The sequence below is a fragment of the Columba livia genome, chromosome 2 (assembly GCF_036013475.1).
Source record: "Columba livia isolate bColLiv1 breed racing homer chromosome 2, bColLiv1.pat.W.v2, whole genome shotgun sequence".
Classification (NCBI taxonomy): Eukaryota; Metazoa; Chordata; class Aves; order Columbiformes; family Columbidae; genus Columba; species Columba livia.
This window is the reverse complement of record NC_088603.1, coordinates 114,946,151-114,959,008: the sequence shown is the minus strand read 5'-3', so window position 1 is coordinate 114,959,008 and position 12,858 is coordinate 114,946,151. Positions and strand designations below refer to the sequence as shown.

Genomic DNA, 12,858 nt, shown 5'->3' with positions numbered 1-12,858 from the left:
GGTAAAATATTTTTTTGGACAAACTGACACTGAGTGTTGAAATAACAATTTCATTTTTTTCTGGAAGTTGTTTGTATCTTCAAAATATTACTAGGCAATAGCTAATAATTCCATTGAAAGTCACATAATGCATAACATAAGGTGAACACATAATGGTGTGTTAAAAGTAGTATAGAAAAAAGCCTGTGTGAATCTGTCGATGATACAATAATCAATACAGTACTGGCTTTTTTTCATCTAAATCTGTCCCTCCTGGGTTGTAATGAAAGGTTATCACTTGCACCTAAACAAAAGTGTACAACTGCAATTGATGTATCATGAAAGAATGGAAAATTGAAGTTAGCAATAAAATAAAAAAATTCTCAAAATTGTTGTACAGGATACTGTGGATTTTTTTTTTATTTTATTTTTTTTTTTTTTTAATTTTATTTCTCCTTAGTTTCCATGCCCAGAAACCACCTTGTTTAAAGTTTCCTCTGTGGATGAAATTGTATTTCAACCAGTTATGATACAACTGTTTTACTTAAGTTGGCATACAGAATATCTTGTCTATGCATAGGGAATTAAACAAGGGTATCAAAGGACGCAAGAATAGCAGTATTTCATCTTGAATTGAAGAAGAATAAAGGGTAAACCAGTTGCTGCAGAAATCCAAACTTGTAAATGCAGGCTTTCAATTCCCTAAGCATCTTGCAGAGATTCTAGGTTTATTACTACACAATTAATCAAACTATTTTTGCTATACATTTCTTATGGCAGTTGTGATATGTATACGAGCCTGAATCACAAGTATGAATCCTGTATGCAGGAAGTAAGCAATTAATAGCACTTCTATACTAAAAGTTTGGGAAACATGGTTGGTAATTTTTCTCTGTTGATGAAATGTTGCAGGTTCTTTCTGCCACTTCTTGTAATTAAGCCTGTATGAGATGTAATTAAACCCTATTATATGTGTCTCACGCTGCTGCTGCTGCTTGTCTTCTTAAATCTAAATCTAAGCTAAAAGAAAAACAAAACTGTTTTCCACCACATATTCTAGGTTGTATTGGAGCAGGCTTATCACAAATGATTATAAAATTAATGAGATGTGAAAATAGAGCTTTATTTTTGTGTATAGTTTGAATTTAGAAAAAAATAAAAAAAGAAAATACAATTAGAATAGTAAAATATGTGAATTACATACAGATTGTGCATCACTATAATGCCACAAGGAAACTGAATAATTACATTGAAAGGCTGGCAGACAGTGACAACTATTTTATATTTGAAGTATATCTGGTAGTACTGTACATTTCCACAATTTCAGTTGTGAAACAAATTATTTGTTTTGTGATAATTTACGTTGGCACCATTAGTAGCAGTTGTTTGAAGATTTTAGAATGCAAACAACTTGGTGTCTTATCCAATAAATTGGCACGAACATTTTGCTTTATTTTTTCATGGCTGTTAAGCCAATTATCATCCACTGTCATACCAACGGCAGAGTGTAACTGATGTGGTCCTGCTCTACGTCCAACCCTTGCATCCTTTTCAATTCAGGAAGAAACTACTGTCTCTTACTACTTTGGTACTGTGGCATGTTGTCTGATGCTGTTCAGCAAAAGAATCCCCATATTTATAGTTTCTGAAGAAAGTGAAGCATATGTTAATGCATAGGCTAGTTATTTACCTCTTTAAGGCTAGAGAGGCTAGTGAATGACATGCCATTTGAGATCAGCCGGAGTTGTGGTGTATAGCCGCTGGTGGTTAGTGTGGACTGCCTGCTTTCTTGAGAGTGCTTTGGAAAAATTCCTCTATTTCAGTGTTATGTAAAAGGAACTGGTTATGTTCCTTTTGGTCTTGGCTGTTAAATGAGAGGTCAGAACGTCTAACAGAAGAACAATGCTATTTCTTGAACTAAAGCTATGAGAGAAAATGGAATTTTTTTTTTAATGTTAGTGCAGAGCCAAGCCCAGCAGAGGGCCACAGCCTTGGTGAGTATCGTGATGAGTGTACACCTTTCACCTGATCTGCTTTTGGTCACCTGGAAGATGTCTTATTCTCTGCACATCCTTGGAGTATTTCCTTCCTTGCAGAACATGCTACAGAGCCCTGGCCAGAAACAGCCTCTCCCATTCAGCTCCACAAACTGTGCTGTCCCAGATAAATCTAGATGCCTTGTGACATGGATCACATGGCAGTAATCAACCCATTTGCCTGTCCTGACCCATCTTCCCTTACATTAAAGCAGTTTTAGAAATTACAGGTATATGGGGTGACCGGTAGGCAAAAAAAGAGTTGATTCATAGAAGAGAAAAGTTCTTATGTATATAGCTTTGTGTATGCTTAATCAATAGCAGGTCACCTGTCTCCTACAGTGGGAGAATTAGTTTAAATATATATTAAATAATGCATGTCCATATTGTAGACTACCCTGGGTATGGTGTAAAATCTGCTTTTTCTGATATTAGTATCCCCAACCTCTGCTGATCACTTGTTTCTACAGTAACTCGTCTACTCAAACCACTTAGGCAGTAATGCAATTGCTAACAAGCCCATGTGGATATGTATAACACTTCTTATAAAATTAATTCAGTAATTGTTAAATGTTCGGTGATTCCATAGCATCTGTCACATAGTGCCCCTAGCCATACTGTATTGTAAATGCTTAAAAATAATATTGGAAAAATGTGTTTTATCAGGAAGCCACTAGATGTGCAGATTTACCATAATTCATTCCAACCTATGAAATGAGGATATAGGATAAATAATGCAGTAAAATGAGAATAATCAGATAAGATTGGACCCTTGATACATAGAAGCATGAAGCTAAAAAATTAAGTATGATACTAAAAGATTATTTGAGGGTAATACTAAATACTGTTTTATATACAGAGAATATCTGCTTTACCAATGGGAAATGAGTTTAAATTGCTCAGATGAATTAATACTTTAGATTAGAATTGTGCTTTCATTGCAGTCAGTTTAATTGTCTATTTTGTGCATTTTGAATACTTTTAGAATACTCATTAGTTCAGGAAATCAGAGAACAGAAAGAAGCAGATAAGGTGCTATATTTTTCTTGCACCCTCCTAAGTACTTTATACCTTTTCATGTCAGTGTTTTTCCTCTTGAATCCCATGGCAGTGTCTGTTCCCAGCTCAATAGCCGTATCTTTGTCTGCAGTTTTGCCATTCTTATCTTGCCAGCTCTAGCCCACGTGCTTTCTCACATCCCTGCATCACAACTTAGCAATTTTCTCAGAAATCTAAGCCAAAGTAGCACAGCTGTGCTGTACAGGCCTTGGGCCTGGGATCACAGGCAGCTGAACCCCAAGGAGGAGGGTTACAGTACTTATGGTAGAAAAATGTCTTTTCAGGCCTTGATTCTCCTGTTGCTAAAGTACAAGTAAGCACAGAGCCCTAGAGCAAGTCAGGGATCCTTCTGACAGAATATTCTCCTTTAGAAAGGAATGCTGATTCAGTGCAACTGTGAAATAGTGTATCGGAAATAAAGTTTCAAATGACTTTTCTATTTAAATCCATTTCTTTGGAGAACTGTGTTGACATTATTGTTTTGACATCTTCTGAAGAAAAGGATCCTTTCTTAGTTATTCTGTGTTTGTCATAGTCCACAGCCTAAGAAAAAGGACAAAATATTTTGAAATTTTTTTGAAGTTTCAGCTAGTCAAAAGTGCTTTTTTATTATAAGGTCATTGTAATCTTATAGTCTTTTTTCATTATTTGGAGCAGAAAAGTTTTTTAAAAACCCAAAATATTTATCCCAGAATAGGAAGACTGTTTCTCAGCTTTCAAGGTAACTGACAATTAGGAACATTCTTGTTAATAATGCACTTTTTTTTTTTTCCCCATAAATGAAGACGTTGAATCTAGATTTTTATCTAGCAGATGAGAAGGAGATTCGAGACAAAAATCTTCCGCTGCCTTAAAGAGGATGGAGGAAGATACAACACATATATGCAAACTCCACAGCTAGGAGATTCAGAAAGAGAGAGATCTTTCTTATGGTGATGGCATTTGAGGCCTTTCAGTACTTAAAAGGGACCAGAATTTTTAGCATGACCTGTTATGATAGGACAAGAGATAATGATTCTGAACTACAGGAGGAGAGATTCAGATTAGACATGAGGAAGAAATTTTTTACAGTAAGAGTGGTAAAATATTTGGAACAGGTTGCTCAGAGAGGTCATAGATGCCCCGTCCCTGGAGACATTCCAGGCCAGGCTGGATGGGGCTCTGAGCAACCTGACCTAAGTTGAAGATGTCCCTGCTTGTTGCAGGGGGGGTTGGACTAGATGACCTTCGAAGGTCCCTTCCAACCCAAACTCTTCTATGTTTATATGGAAAAGTGAAAAGCCATCCATGGCTGTTCTTATTTTCATATTATAGCTTCATCCCAGAGCTTTTCTGTCCAGCATCCTGTCTTTTTCATGGGTTTGAATATTTGTTCTCTTTTTGCAAATTAAATTATACTTTCAGGTTTACTTACATAAGAAAGAAGAATAATGCAGGGAAAACTGGGTCACCATGAGCCTGTTTGTGATACAGAGACTGAAAATTGGGAAGACAGAAGTTGACAAAAAGAAAGATTAGCAGATTTAGGTCTGGAGTTGCACCAGACATTTCCCATCCAGGGGTGTGGGATTGCCTGGGCTTTTCTGCACTGGGCTGACACAGGAAGACCAATGGCCAGTGGGGTGCAAATTGGTATTTTGCAAAAGGAAGTGGATTGTCTGTGAGTGGGTTTGTTGATGTGCAGGTAAAATTGCTTAGCATGATGTCTAAAGCTGCTATCCTTTCAGGAAAAAAGTAAACCTCTTGTGCCAACATAAATGTTATGGGACCTGTTTTAGATTATGAACTAAGTCTGTATAGACTGCAGGTGAGATTTTAGGCAGGGCTGTGGTTTGTGTGCAATATGCCTGCATAGAGAGCTTTACATTTGCACATACTAATTTATTGAAAGGATATCCTGTTACTACATTTTCCAAATAAACCAAAATGGATTATTTTTCCAGAGGCATTCAAAAATCAGTGAATTTCACTTTTAGTCTCCAAAAGCTGAAAAGGTGTATACCTTCAGTGGAAAAATACACCCATTTTACTGCTTTTCTGAGTTATCAACCCAGCTGCAATTCAGGCAAGTTTGGAAAATGGTCTTTAAAGCCATCCTCATATATTTGTGATCTATGTGCCTTGAGAACTACCTATGAAGGAGTCTGCTTCTTGAGATGCATTTATGCTAATGGAATTTACTTATCTTATTTAAAATAAATCTAAAGGAATTTTCATTGTGATTTAATAGGAATATTTTCTTTCAAAAGTGTGTTAAACCTCAAGTGTTAGAGTCTATTTAGAAGAAAAGAGGAACATTTGCGTTAACAGCAAGACAGTTTCTTAGAATAGCTTCTGTGTTCTCTGCACCCTTTTTGAGCTTGGTTACTTGGAAAAGGCACTTATTCCTGATATTAAGACACCAATTTTCTCATATTCTTTCTACTTTTGGCCCAAAAATTATGCCCCAAGGAGTGATATCCTCAGTGCCTGAGAACATTGGTCAGACTGCTTATACCCACAGAGTGGTACAAGCTCTTCTTGGTGGAGGGCACTTCATGCTGAGGTTTCCCTCCTGCCTCTGTCATGCAAGTCCTGAGGTTGGATGCCAGCTCATTTTTCTTTGCTGGTTTTCTGCTAGGTAAGAGGATTAGGTGTAACTGCATTTGGGGTTGGTTCTAATGAAGGGAAGGGTAAAAAAGGAGGGCAACATCTGCATTGGAGCACTGCTGGGGGAGACCCATGACTCTTCTTCATGGCTCATGTCCCGTTAACAGGGTTTAGGAGGACACAGGCTGACTTGACGCGGTGAGCAGACCTTCAGACTCCTTTGCCCACACATTCCTTCATCTGGTCTTGGCAATTCATACACAGTCTTAGCTAAACAGCCACTCGGCCAGAAAAGTCTGTCTGTCTGGGTAGCTGAAAACCTGTGCTGGGAGGCTCTGGGTAAAACATGTAGCCTCTCCTGACTCAGCTGCAGTTTTTCAAGGATGGATGTCACCCTGAGTCCCACATCTTTTCCCGTAGTGAAAAACAAGAAACTGTCCAAGCCGGGCCTGTGGTTGACCCTATCAACATCCACTTACAAAGTCAAAGTTAGGAAATTTGCTGAGACCATTGTTCAGAAACATTAAGAAATCATTTGGAAATTGCAGAGACCATCTGGGGGGCTTTATTTAATATTTGCATTACTTTTTGTCAGAAGGAAGGAAGAGTTCAAATTGCTTAATTGTAACAATTGTACCCTGGGCTTATAACATGCAGATCTCTGTCTGTCTCTAATGACTGACACAGCAGTCTATACGTGTCCTTCTAAGGTAACAAAGGTGGATTTCTTTTGTTAAAAGCTTGGTTCTGGGACACCAGTTCTTGGATTAGATGCCTTCTTATTGATGGCTTGTTCTGCTGGCATCACATTGGAGAAGCAACACTGGGTGAAGAATTTCTCTACCAGGTTAGTAAAAATTACAGCATTTTTTCCCCCCTCATCAAATTGACCTCTTTCTTCTGTATCCAAATATAACTCCTCTTGCATTTTTGAGTTAAATTATGCACAATTACAGGAAAACACTATTCTGAGTTTTGTCATGCATAGTAATTTCATGATTAGTACTTAGGATGTCTTCACACTTGGGTATTTACAAGTTGATGCAATATTTTTGTTCCCTGCTTGGGTAGCAGTTTTTGCAGCATTTTGGAGGGACGGTGTTCTTGTGTCTTTCTAAAAATCTCACAGTGATATGAGAGAGGTATGAATGTGGGAACCTTGGCTGCAGTGATGAACCAGGTACAGGCAGCAACTTTTTTTCTCAGCTTTCCTCCTCTAATGCATCATTTCCCTGCTTGTGACTTGAGGTCTGCAGAGGCTGGACTGTAGTTGTGTTGGGCAATGCCACTGCTCAGAGGTATCTATACTTTACAGTAATATAGGATTCAAAGGGAAGAGTGGTCATAGTACAGCAAAGAGGCAGCGAGCATCTAAAAGGCGAGTCTGCTGGTGGTTACACAGAATCACAGAATGTTAGGGATTGGAAAGGACCTCAAAAGATCATCCAGTCCAATCCCCCTGCTGGGTCAGAAACACCTAGATGAGGTTACACAGGAATGTGTCCAGGCAGGTCTTGAATGCCTCCAGAGTAGGAGACTCCACAACCTCCCTGGGCAGCCTGTTCCAGTGCTCTGTCACCCTCACTGAGAAGAAGTTCTCAAATTTAAGTGGAACCTTTTGTGTTCCAGCTTGTTGTCATAAAATATACTTTTCTATCAAAGCGCCAGCTCAGTTATTTGTCACTGACTAAGAAATTCAGAAGTTAAAGCCTGCTTTAAGAAATTTTGCTACCTGCTTTCCTTAGTAGGGGTTCCAATTCAGACTTGAGAATGTCTCAGCCCTCCTACCTACCACCTCCAGTGGTGCCACATGTTTATTTTCTTAGGAAGCTAGAAAGTGTCTCTCCTTCCCATATAAATATGTAGTCACTGCTGTTTAAAAGGAAAAAATGTATTAGAAATAAGTCTCAGATTTCAGAGGGGTTCATGTTGAGTGGCATGTTAGGCTGATCTAAGACTGTTCATGTGTGATTCCATCTTCTTTTCAAAAATAGCCTTGCGAGATGCAGATTTTTTTTAATTTCAGTAGGATAAATGTTCTTTCCACTGTACAACCACCCCAGCATCAATATTCTATACGTGATTACATTTATGGATAGTTTACTGTTGCTGGAGACAGATCTCGAAGTGTTACTGCTCCCCTTGCTGGTGCATCATAGTCATGACACTTAGATATTTATCCAGCTTTCCAGTGGTAAATTGCTTGCTGTTTGAATTACGAGGATGATTTTATGGAGAAACAGAACAAAATTTAAGAGTATAGATATTTGACTACATTCTTCACTATGTGAATATTAAATGACTAGAATTACTTTCACTTATTTTCTTGATTTATGCAGTCGTGGGCCTTGGACATGTGTAGACTTGTCAGCATATTTTTATTGGTGGCTGGTGCTATTCAAACAATGGCATGGTAACTATTTTAGCTGTTCTGTTTTTCAAAATGATTTATTCTTCTGAATGAAGAATCAGAATGGCTTGTAGACATTTTGGCAAAGATTTACTTATATTGCTGTATTAAGGGATCATGCTAATTAATTTTCCAAAACTTAAAAGCTGGAGTTTTTCAACATTGTAACTGTTCTTTTTTCTGGCCCCCATGTGAGTGCAGATCAAAATCACTTTCAGACAAAATTAATTCTTTATCATTAAAATAGAAAAGTGTGTACAGCACTTTTGCCTCACTCTACAAGTCATGCAAATGTTTATTTAAAGAGAAGAGGTGATACAGAAGGCAGACCAGGCTTTTAAGGAAAACTGGATCTTCATAAGGAACTTGCTGGGGGTTTTGTTTTGTTTTGTTTTGTTTGTTGTTTGTTTGTTTGTTTTCCTTTTAGTACTTTGAGGAAACATTACAGAAAAAAGTTTGAGCTACATTTCAGGAATATACCAGCTGTAGACCAGAATAATGCTCTCCTCCTGCATCTGGTGTTGTTCTGGAATAGCTTTCACATGATTTTATGTAAGCAGGACATAATTTGTTTGCTTGTTTGCCCAATGATAACTGGTCGAGTGAGGCCAGACAGAAAATCTGCTGAGTAGTTATCTGGTCTCCAGCAGGTAGCCAAAAGCAGATTGCAATGGAAGAATGCAGAAATAAAGCAAATAGTTGTGATCTCTTCCCCCACAGCTCTCTCAGTTTCACTTAAGTAATACTCTAATGAGATTTCAGAATAACTTAGGAAAAAAAAACAAACCAAACCTAACAAACAAAAAAATCAAACACATATACACTCACAAAAACAAAACAAAACAAAAACCCACATCACTTTTATGGTTGTTCTTTGGAGGGAAAAGCATGGAAGAAAGTTGGTTTTGTTTCAGGAGATGGCACTAAATGTAGCAGGGCTTTAGGAAAGGTGTGGGCAGTTCTACCTACAAAGCAGCCATGCCCTGGGCATGATCTGTGTCTGCAAAGGTTTCTGTTTGAGTAGACTACGTTGCCTCTTTAAAGAAAAAAAAAAAACACAACTTTTTTTTTTTTAATTAAACCCCCTGAGGCTAAATGTGGCTTGTTGAAGTCACTATGGGATTGTAATCCAGAAACACAGAACTAATTTCCATGTTTTACTTTTAAATTAGTTTTTTTTTTTCTTGTTAACTAAAATTGAAATGTTTCAATTATGAATAATGCCAGGAAGAACTAGCACACTTGAGTGGGTTTAATGAATTGCGTGTGTTCTTGCTGCTTTGTGAACGTGTGCGTGGTGGTGGGGTTTCTGAGACCTGTCACTTAATATATACTGAAATGCATGTTTTATTTATGATGTATTCATTTTAACTATCCCAGCTTTTTTTCATTTTATGAGTAGGGTTTCTGTAGAGCCCTAAGATCATTTTAATATGTTCAGAAGAAATTTCCACAGACACTGAACTGCAGAGTTTTATGTCTCATGAAAGTGTAAGAGTAGCATGTTTCTTGTCTACTTTTATTAGCCTTAAGAAGGCACAGGATTTTTCTGTCATCAGAAAATACTAAAGGGCAGTTTATTCCTTCCTCTGAGTAGATAGTTAGTCTGCATTTACAGTCCTTGGTACTATATGTTGATTTTAACCAATATTAGCCAATATTGAATATGAACAAAGAGACAGCAATGTAAGTGCTCTGCTAAAACTTGCAAGCAGTTACTGACAGTAAAACTGTACCTTTTATTTGACAATAATCTGAAGGGTAAAATTGCAATTCAGAACATCTTACTGGTGTCTCTTGTTTTTAAGGAAGCAAATTTTTCTTAGGAGATTTGAACTTGCTTTGGTGTTTTTTATATGTTGTCTGCATTTGAACAGTTTGTCTCTTTTGCCATATCTTTTTGTTCTATGAGCTGTTCTTTATATTCTGTAAGAAATTGCTTACTGAAAAGCTGTATTTTAAGCCTTTAATTTAATGTTCCAGAGGAATATAGGAGTATTTTTTACTAAAAGCCCAGGTTTACAGTAACTTGTGAGCACACAGAAGAACTGCTTTTCTAGCTAACATAATTGATCATAATAGTGCAAAGGCAGTGAGTGCAGCAAACAAAATTAATGTGATAAGGTTATTACTTCATTAGAGAAACTGGAAAATATAATTCATGCTCATTAAGTGTGGAAACAAAAAAAAAAATTTATTTTCATGGAAGTGACAGCCTATTTAAAAAAAATCATGGCAGACAACAGTATTGCTTAAATTAGTTACTGTTGATCTTCTAAAAAATGACACAGAGCTGCTTTATAAACTGAAGTATAATTGTCAGTGTGAGATTCTCCAAAGCCAAAGACAAGTAGCATGTGTGTGTATATGTATCTATACACACAGAGTTTTCTTCTATATTAAGTATAGTTCGTGAATCTTCAGCTTTCACCTTAAGGAACTGCAGTACAAAGTAAAGACTTTGGTGTCTTTTCTGGGATTTCTCTAATTTCCCAATTTCAAAAATTATGGGAGCCAAAGCAAACAAACAAAAAAAAATAGAATTTTTGCTTTTGGAGGTGTTTTTTTGTTTTCTAAGAGCTCAACTGGTAAGCCAAGCTTCTCTAGGGACGCATTTTCCACTTGTCTTTGGAGGAGACAACTGAGCAGATGAAGCTTCATGCCTTTTAGAGATGTGTGCACCAGCACATGGGTGAGCTGATTTGAGGTGAGCTTCAGTGTGGGGTGAGGGGTTTGTAGCAAGAGGCAAGGGCTGCAGGGCCAGCCCAGGGTTAATCCTCTCTTCCACTTTTGCAGCATCACCACTCAGTGGCAGACAGCTCTTACAAGCAACACAGGTGTATCAGTTCATTGGTGTTGTATAACTTAAACAACTCACTGACTATGCATCTCTGAGTTATATGAGTATTCACATTGACTTCGATGCTACTTATGCTAGAAAAAACCAAAGCATTTGAAATTATCATATTTCAATAAATTCGGCTGATTTTAGGCTAACACAGTGATTTTTAAAATTTTATTATTTTTTATTTTATTTTATTTTATTTAGGTAGAGTCTGGTAGGATGTTTTGCTACGTTTTCTTTAAATACACACACATGAGGAGGGGGTGGAATGAAAAGGTGTTTATGATGCTGAGAACCAAAACTGTGTAAGGCTTGGAAGTGGCTATGAAAGTTATTTGCAGTGAACTTTGTCACTAGGGGGCACTTAGTCACACAAAATTAGCTGTGTTAGGGTTGAGGTTTTTCTTTTGCAAAAGCTTCTTTCTTTAAAATATCTTCTAAAAATATTGTTGATTTTTTTTTTTTAATTTATTCAAGAGTATCCATGTATGGCCATAAATATCTGCAAACACAGAAGAGTTTCAGGGTAATGATCTGCAGTGAAACATTTCCTCTGGGACAGGGGATAAAGGGTAAGTGCTAAGGAGAGGCTACAATGTACAGGATTTAGCAGAAAAAAAAACACCCAGGCTAAAAATATACTAAAAGGCTGCTCAGTTAGTACTAATTTAATTAATAAAACCCAAAGTGGAACAAATGATCAAATTTAGCAGCAGGGTGGGAATAATCACAAACACAGATACATTTCTTGAGTACCAAAATCTCTCTGCTGTAATTTTATAAATGCAAAAACTCCTGTGGTTAAAAGCAAAGAAAGACAGAGCCCTCGTATACACCAAACAGTCATGAAGCACCTAAGATACTGGCTGGAGTGTATTTTCCTAAAAAGTTTTAAGATACTTGGCACTTTATGTTGTATACCATCTAGATTCCTTATGCTCTGGTGGCTTGTTTTACTGGACCCCACTGTACCCCAGTGATCTTCTGATGGGATGCTAAGGTTTGCTGGCAGCCCTGGCCACACACAGGCATATTGGCAGCTCCCGGTACACCTGTAATGCTGTATTTGTGTCAAGAAAATGTACATTTGACTTGCTGGCTGCATGCATGTGAGAATTTGCCATGGGACCCCTTTTTTCTATATCCCTCTGATGGATAAACAATCACAGCAGGCTGGAGAATGAACCAAGGGGTGTCCCAAGCATGTGAGGTTGGCTGTATCTTTCTTCTGGCTGTTACTGCCAATCACAGAGAGTAAAGGCAGGATTCGGGGATGGTGTCTGCCAGGACAGCTTAATGCTGAGGCGAGCAGAATGTAAGTATTAGTTTACACATACTTTGAGCAAGCATGGCATGCAGTTGTAGTGCGTCTGTTTGTCAATGTTGTCCTCAGCCTCTGGGGAAGGTCGTGGAACAGATCATCCCAAGTGCCATCATGCGGCACATACAGGACAACCAAGTGATCAAGCCCAGTCAGCATGGGTTTGTGAAAGGCAGGTCCTGCTTGACCAACCTGATCTCCTTCTATGACCAGGTGACCTGCATAGTGGACGAGGGAAAGGCTGCGAATGTCATGTACTGAGACTTCAGTAAAGCTTTGACACTGTTTTCCACAGCATTCTCCTGGTGAAACTGGCAGCTCTTGGCTTGGACAAGCATACTCTTCACTGGGTAAAGAACTGGCTGGATGGCCGGGCCCAAAGAGTTGTGGTGAATGGGAGTCAAATTCAGTTGCTAGCTGGTCATAAGTGATGTTCCCCAGGGATCAGCATTTGGGCCATTTCTGTTTAATCTCTTTATCAATAAAGAGATAAGGGGATCAAGTGTACCCTTAGTAAGTTTACAGATTACACCAAGTTGGGCTGGGAGCGTTAAGCTGCTGGAGCATAGGAAGGATATACAGAGGGATCTGGACCAGCTGGATTGATGATCTGAGGCCA

General features: G+C 38.1%; 1 protein-coding gene across 10 annotated transcripts in view; it reads left to right on the top strand.

Moving 5' to 3' along the window:
- Positions 1–12,858, top strand: part of CHST9 (carbohydrate sulfotransferase 9) — a 96,083-nt gene that overhangs the window by 43,613 nt on the left and 39,612 nt on the right. For 2 of the 10 annotated variants that reach the window (XM_065053393.1, XM_021300231.2), the window contains one exon: positions 6,404–6,510. The exons of 7 other annotated variants lie outside the window; for them this stretch is intronic. Coding sequence is in view for 1 of the 3 variants with exons in the window: in XM_065053391.1 (XP_064909463.1) it covers positions 11,403–11,490 (88 nt within the window). In the remaining 2 variants the exon portion in view is untranslated. Of the gene's footprint in view, positions 1–6,403; positions 6,511–7,256; positions 11,491–12,858 lie in introns of those variants that run through there. One more of the 10 variants, XM_065053391.1, reaches the window with a different exon arrangement.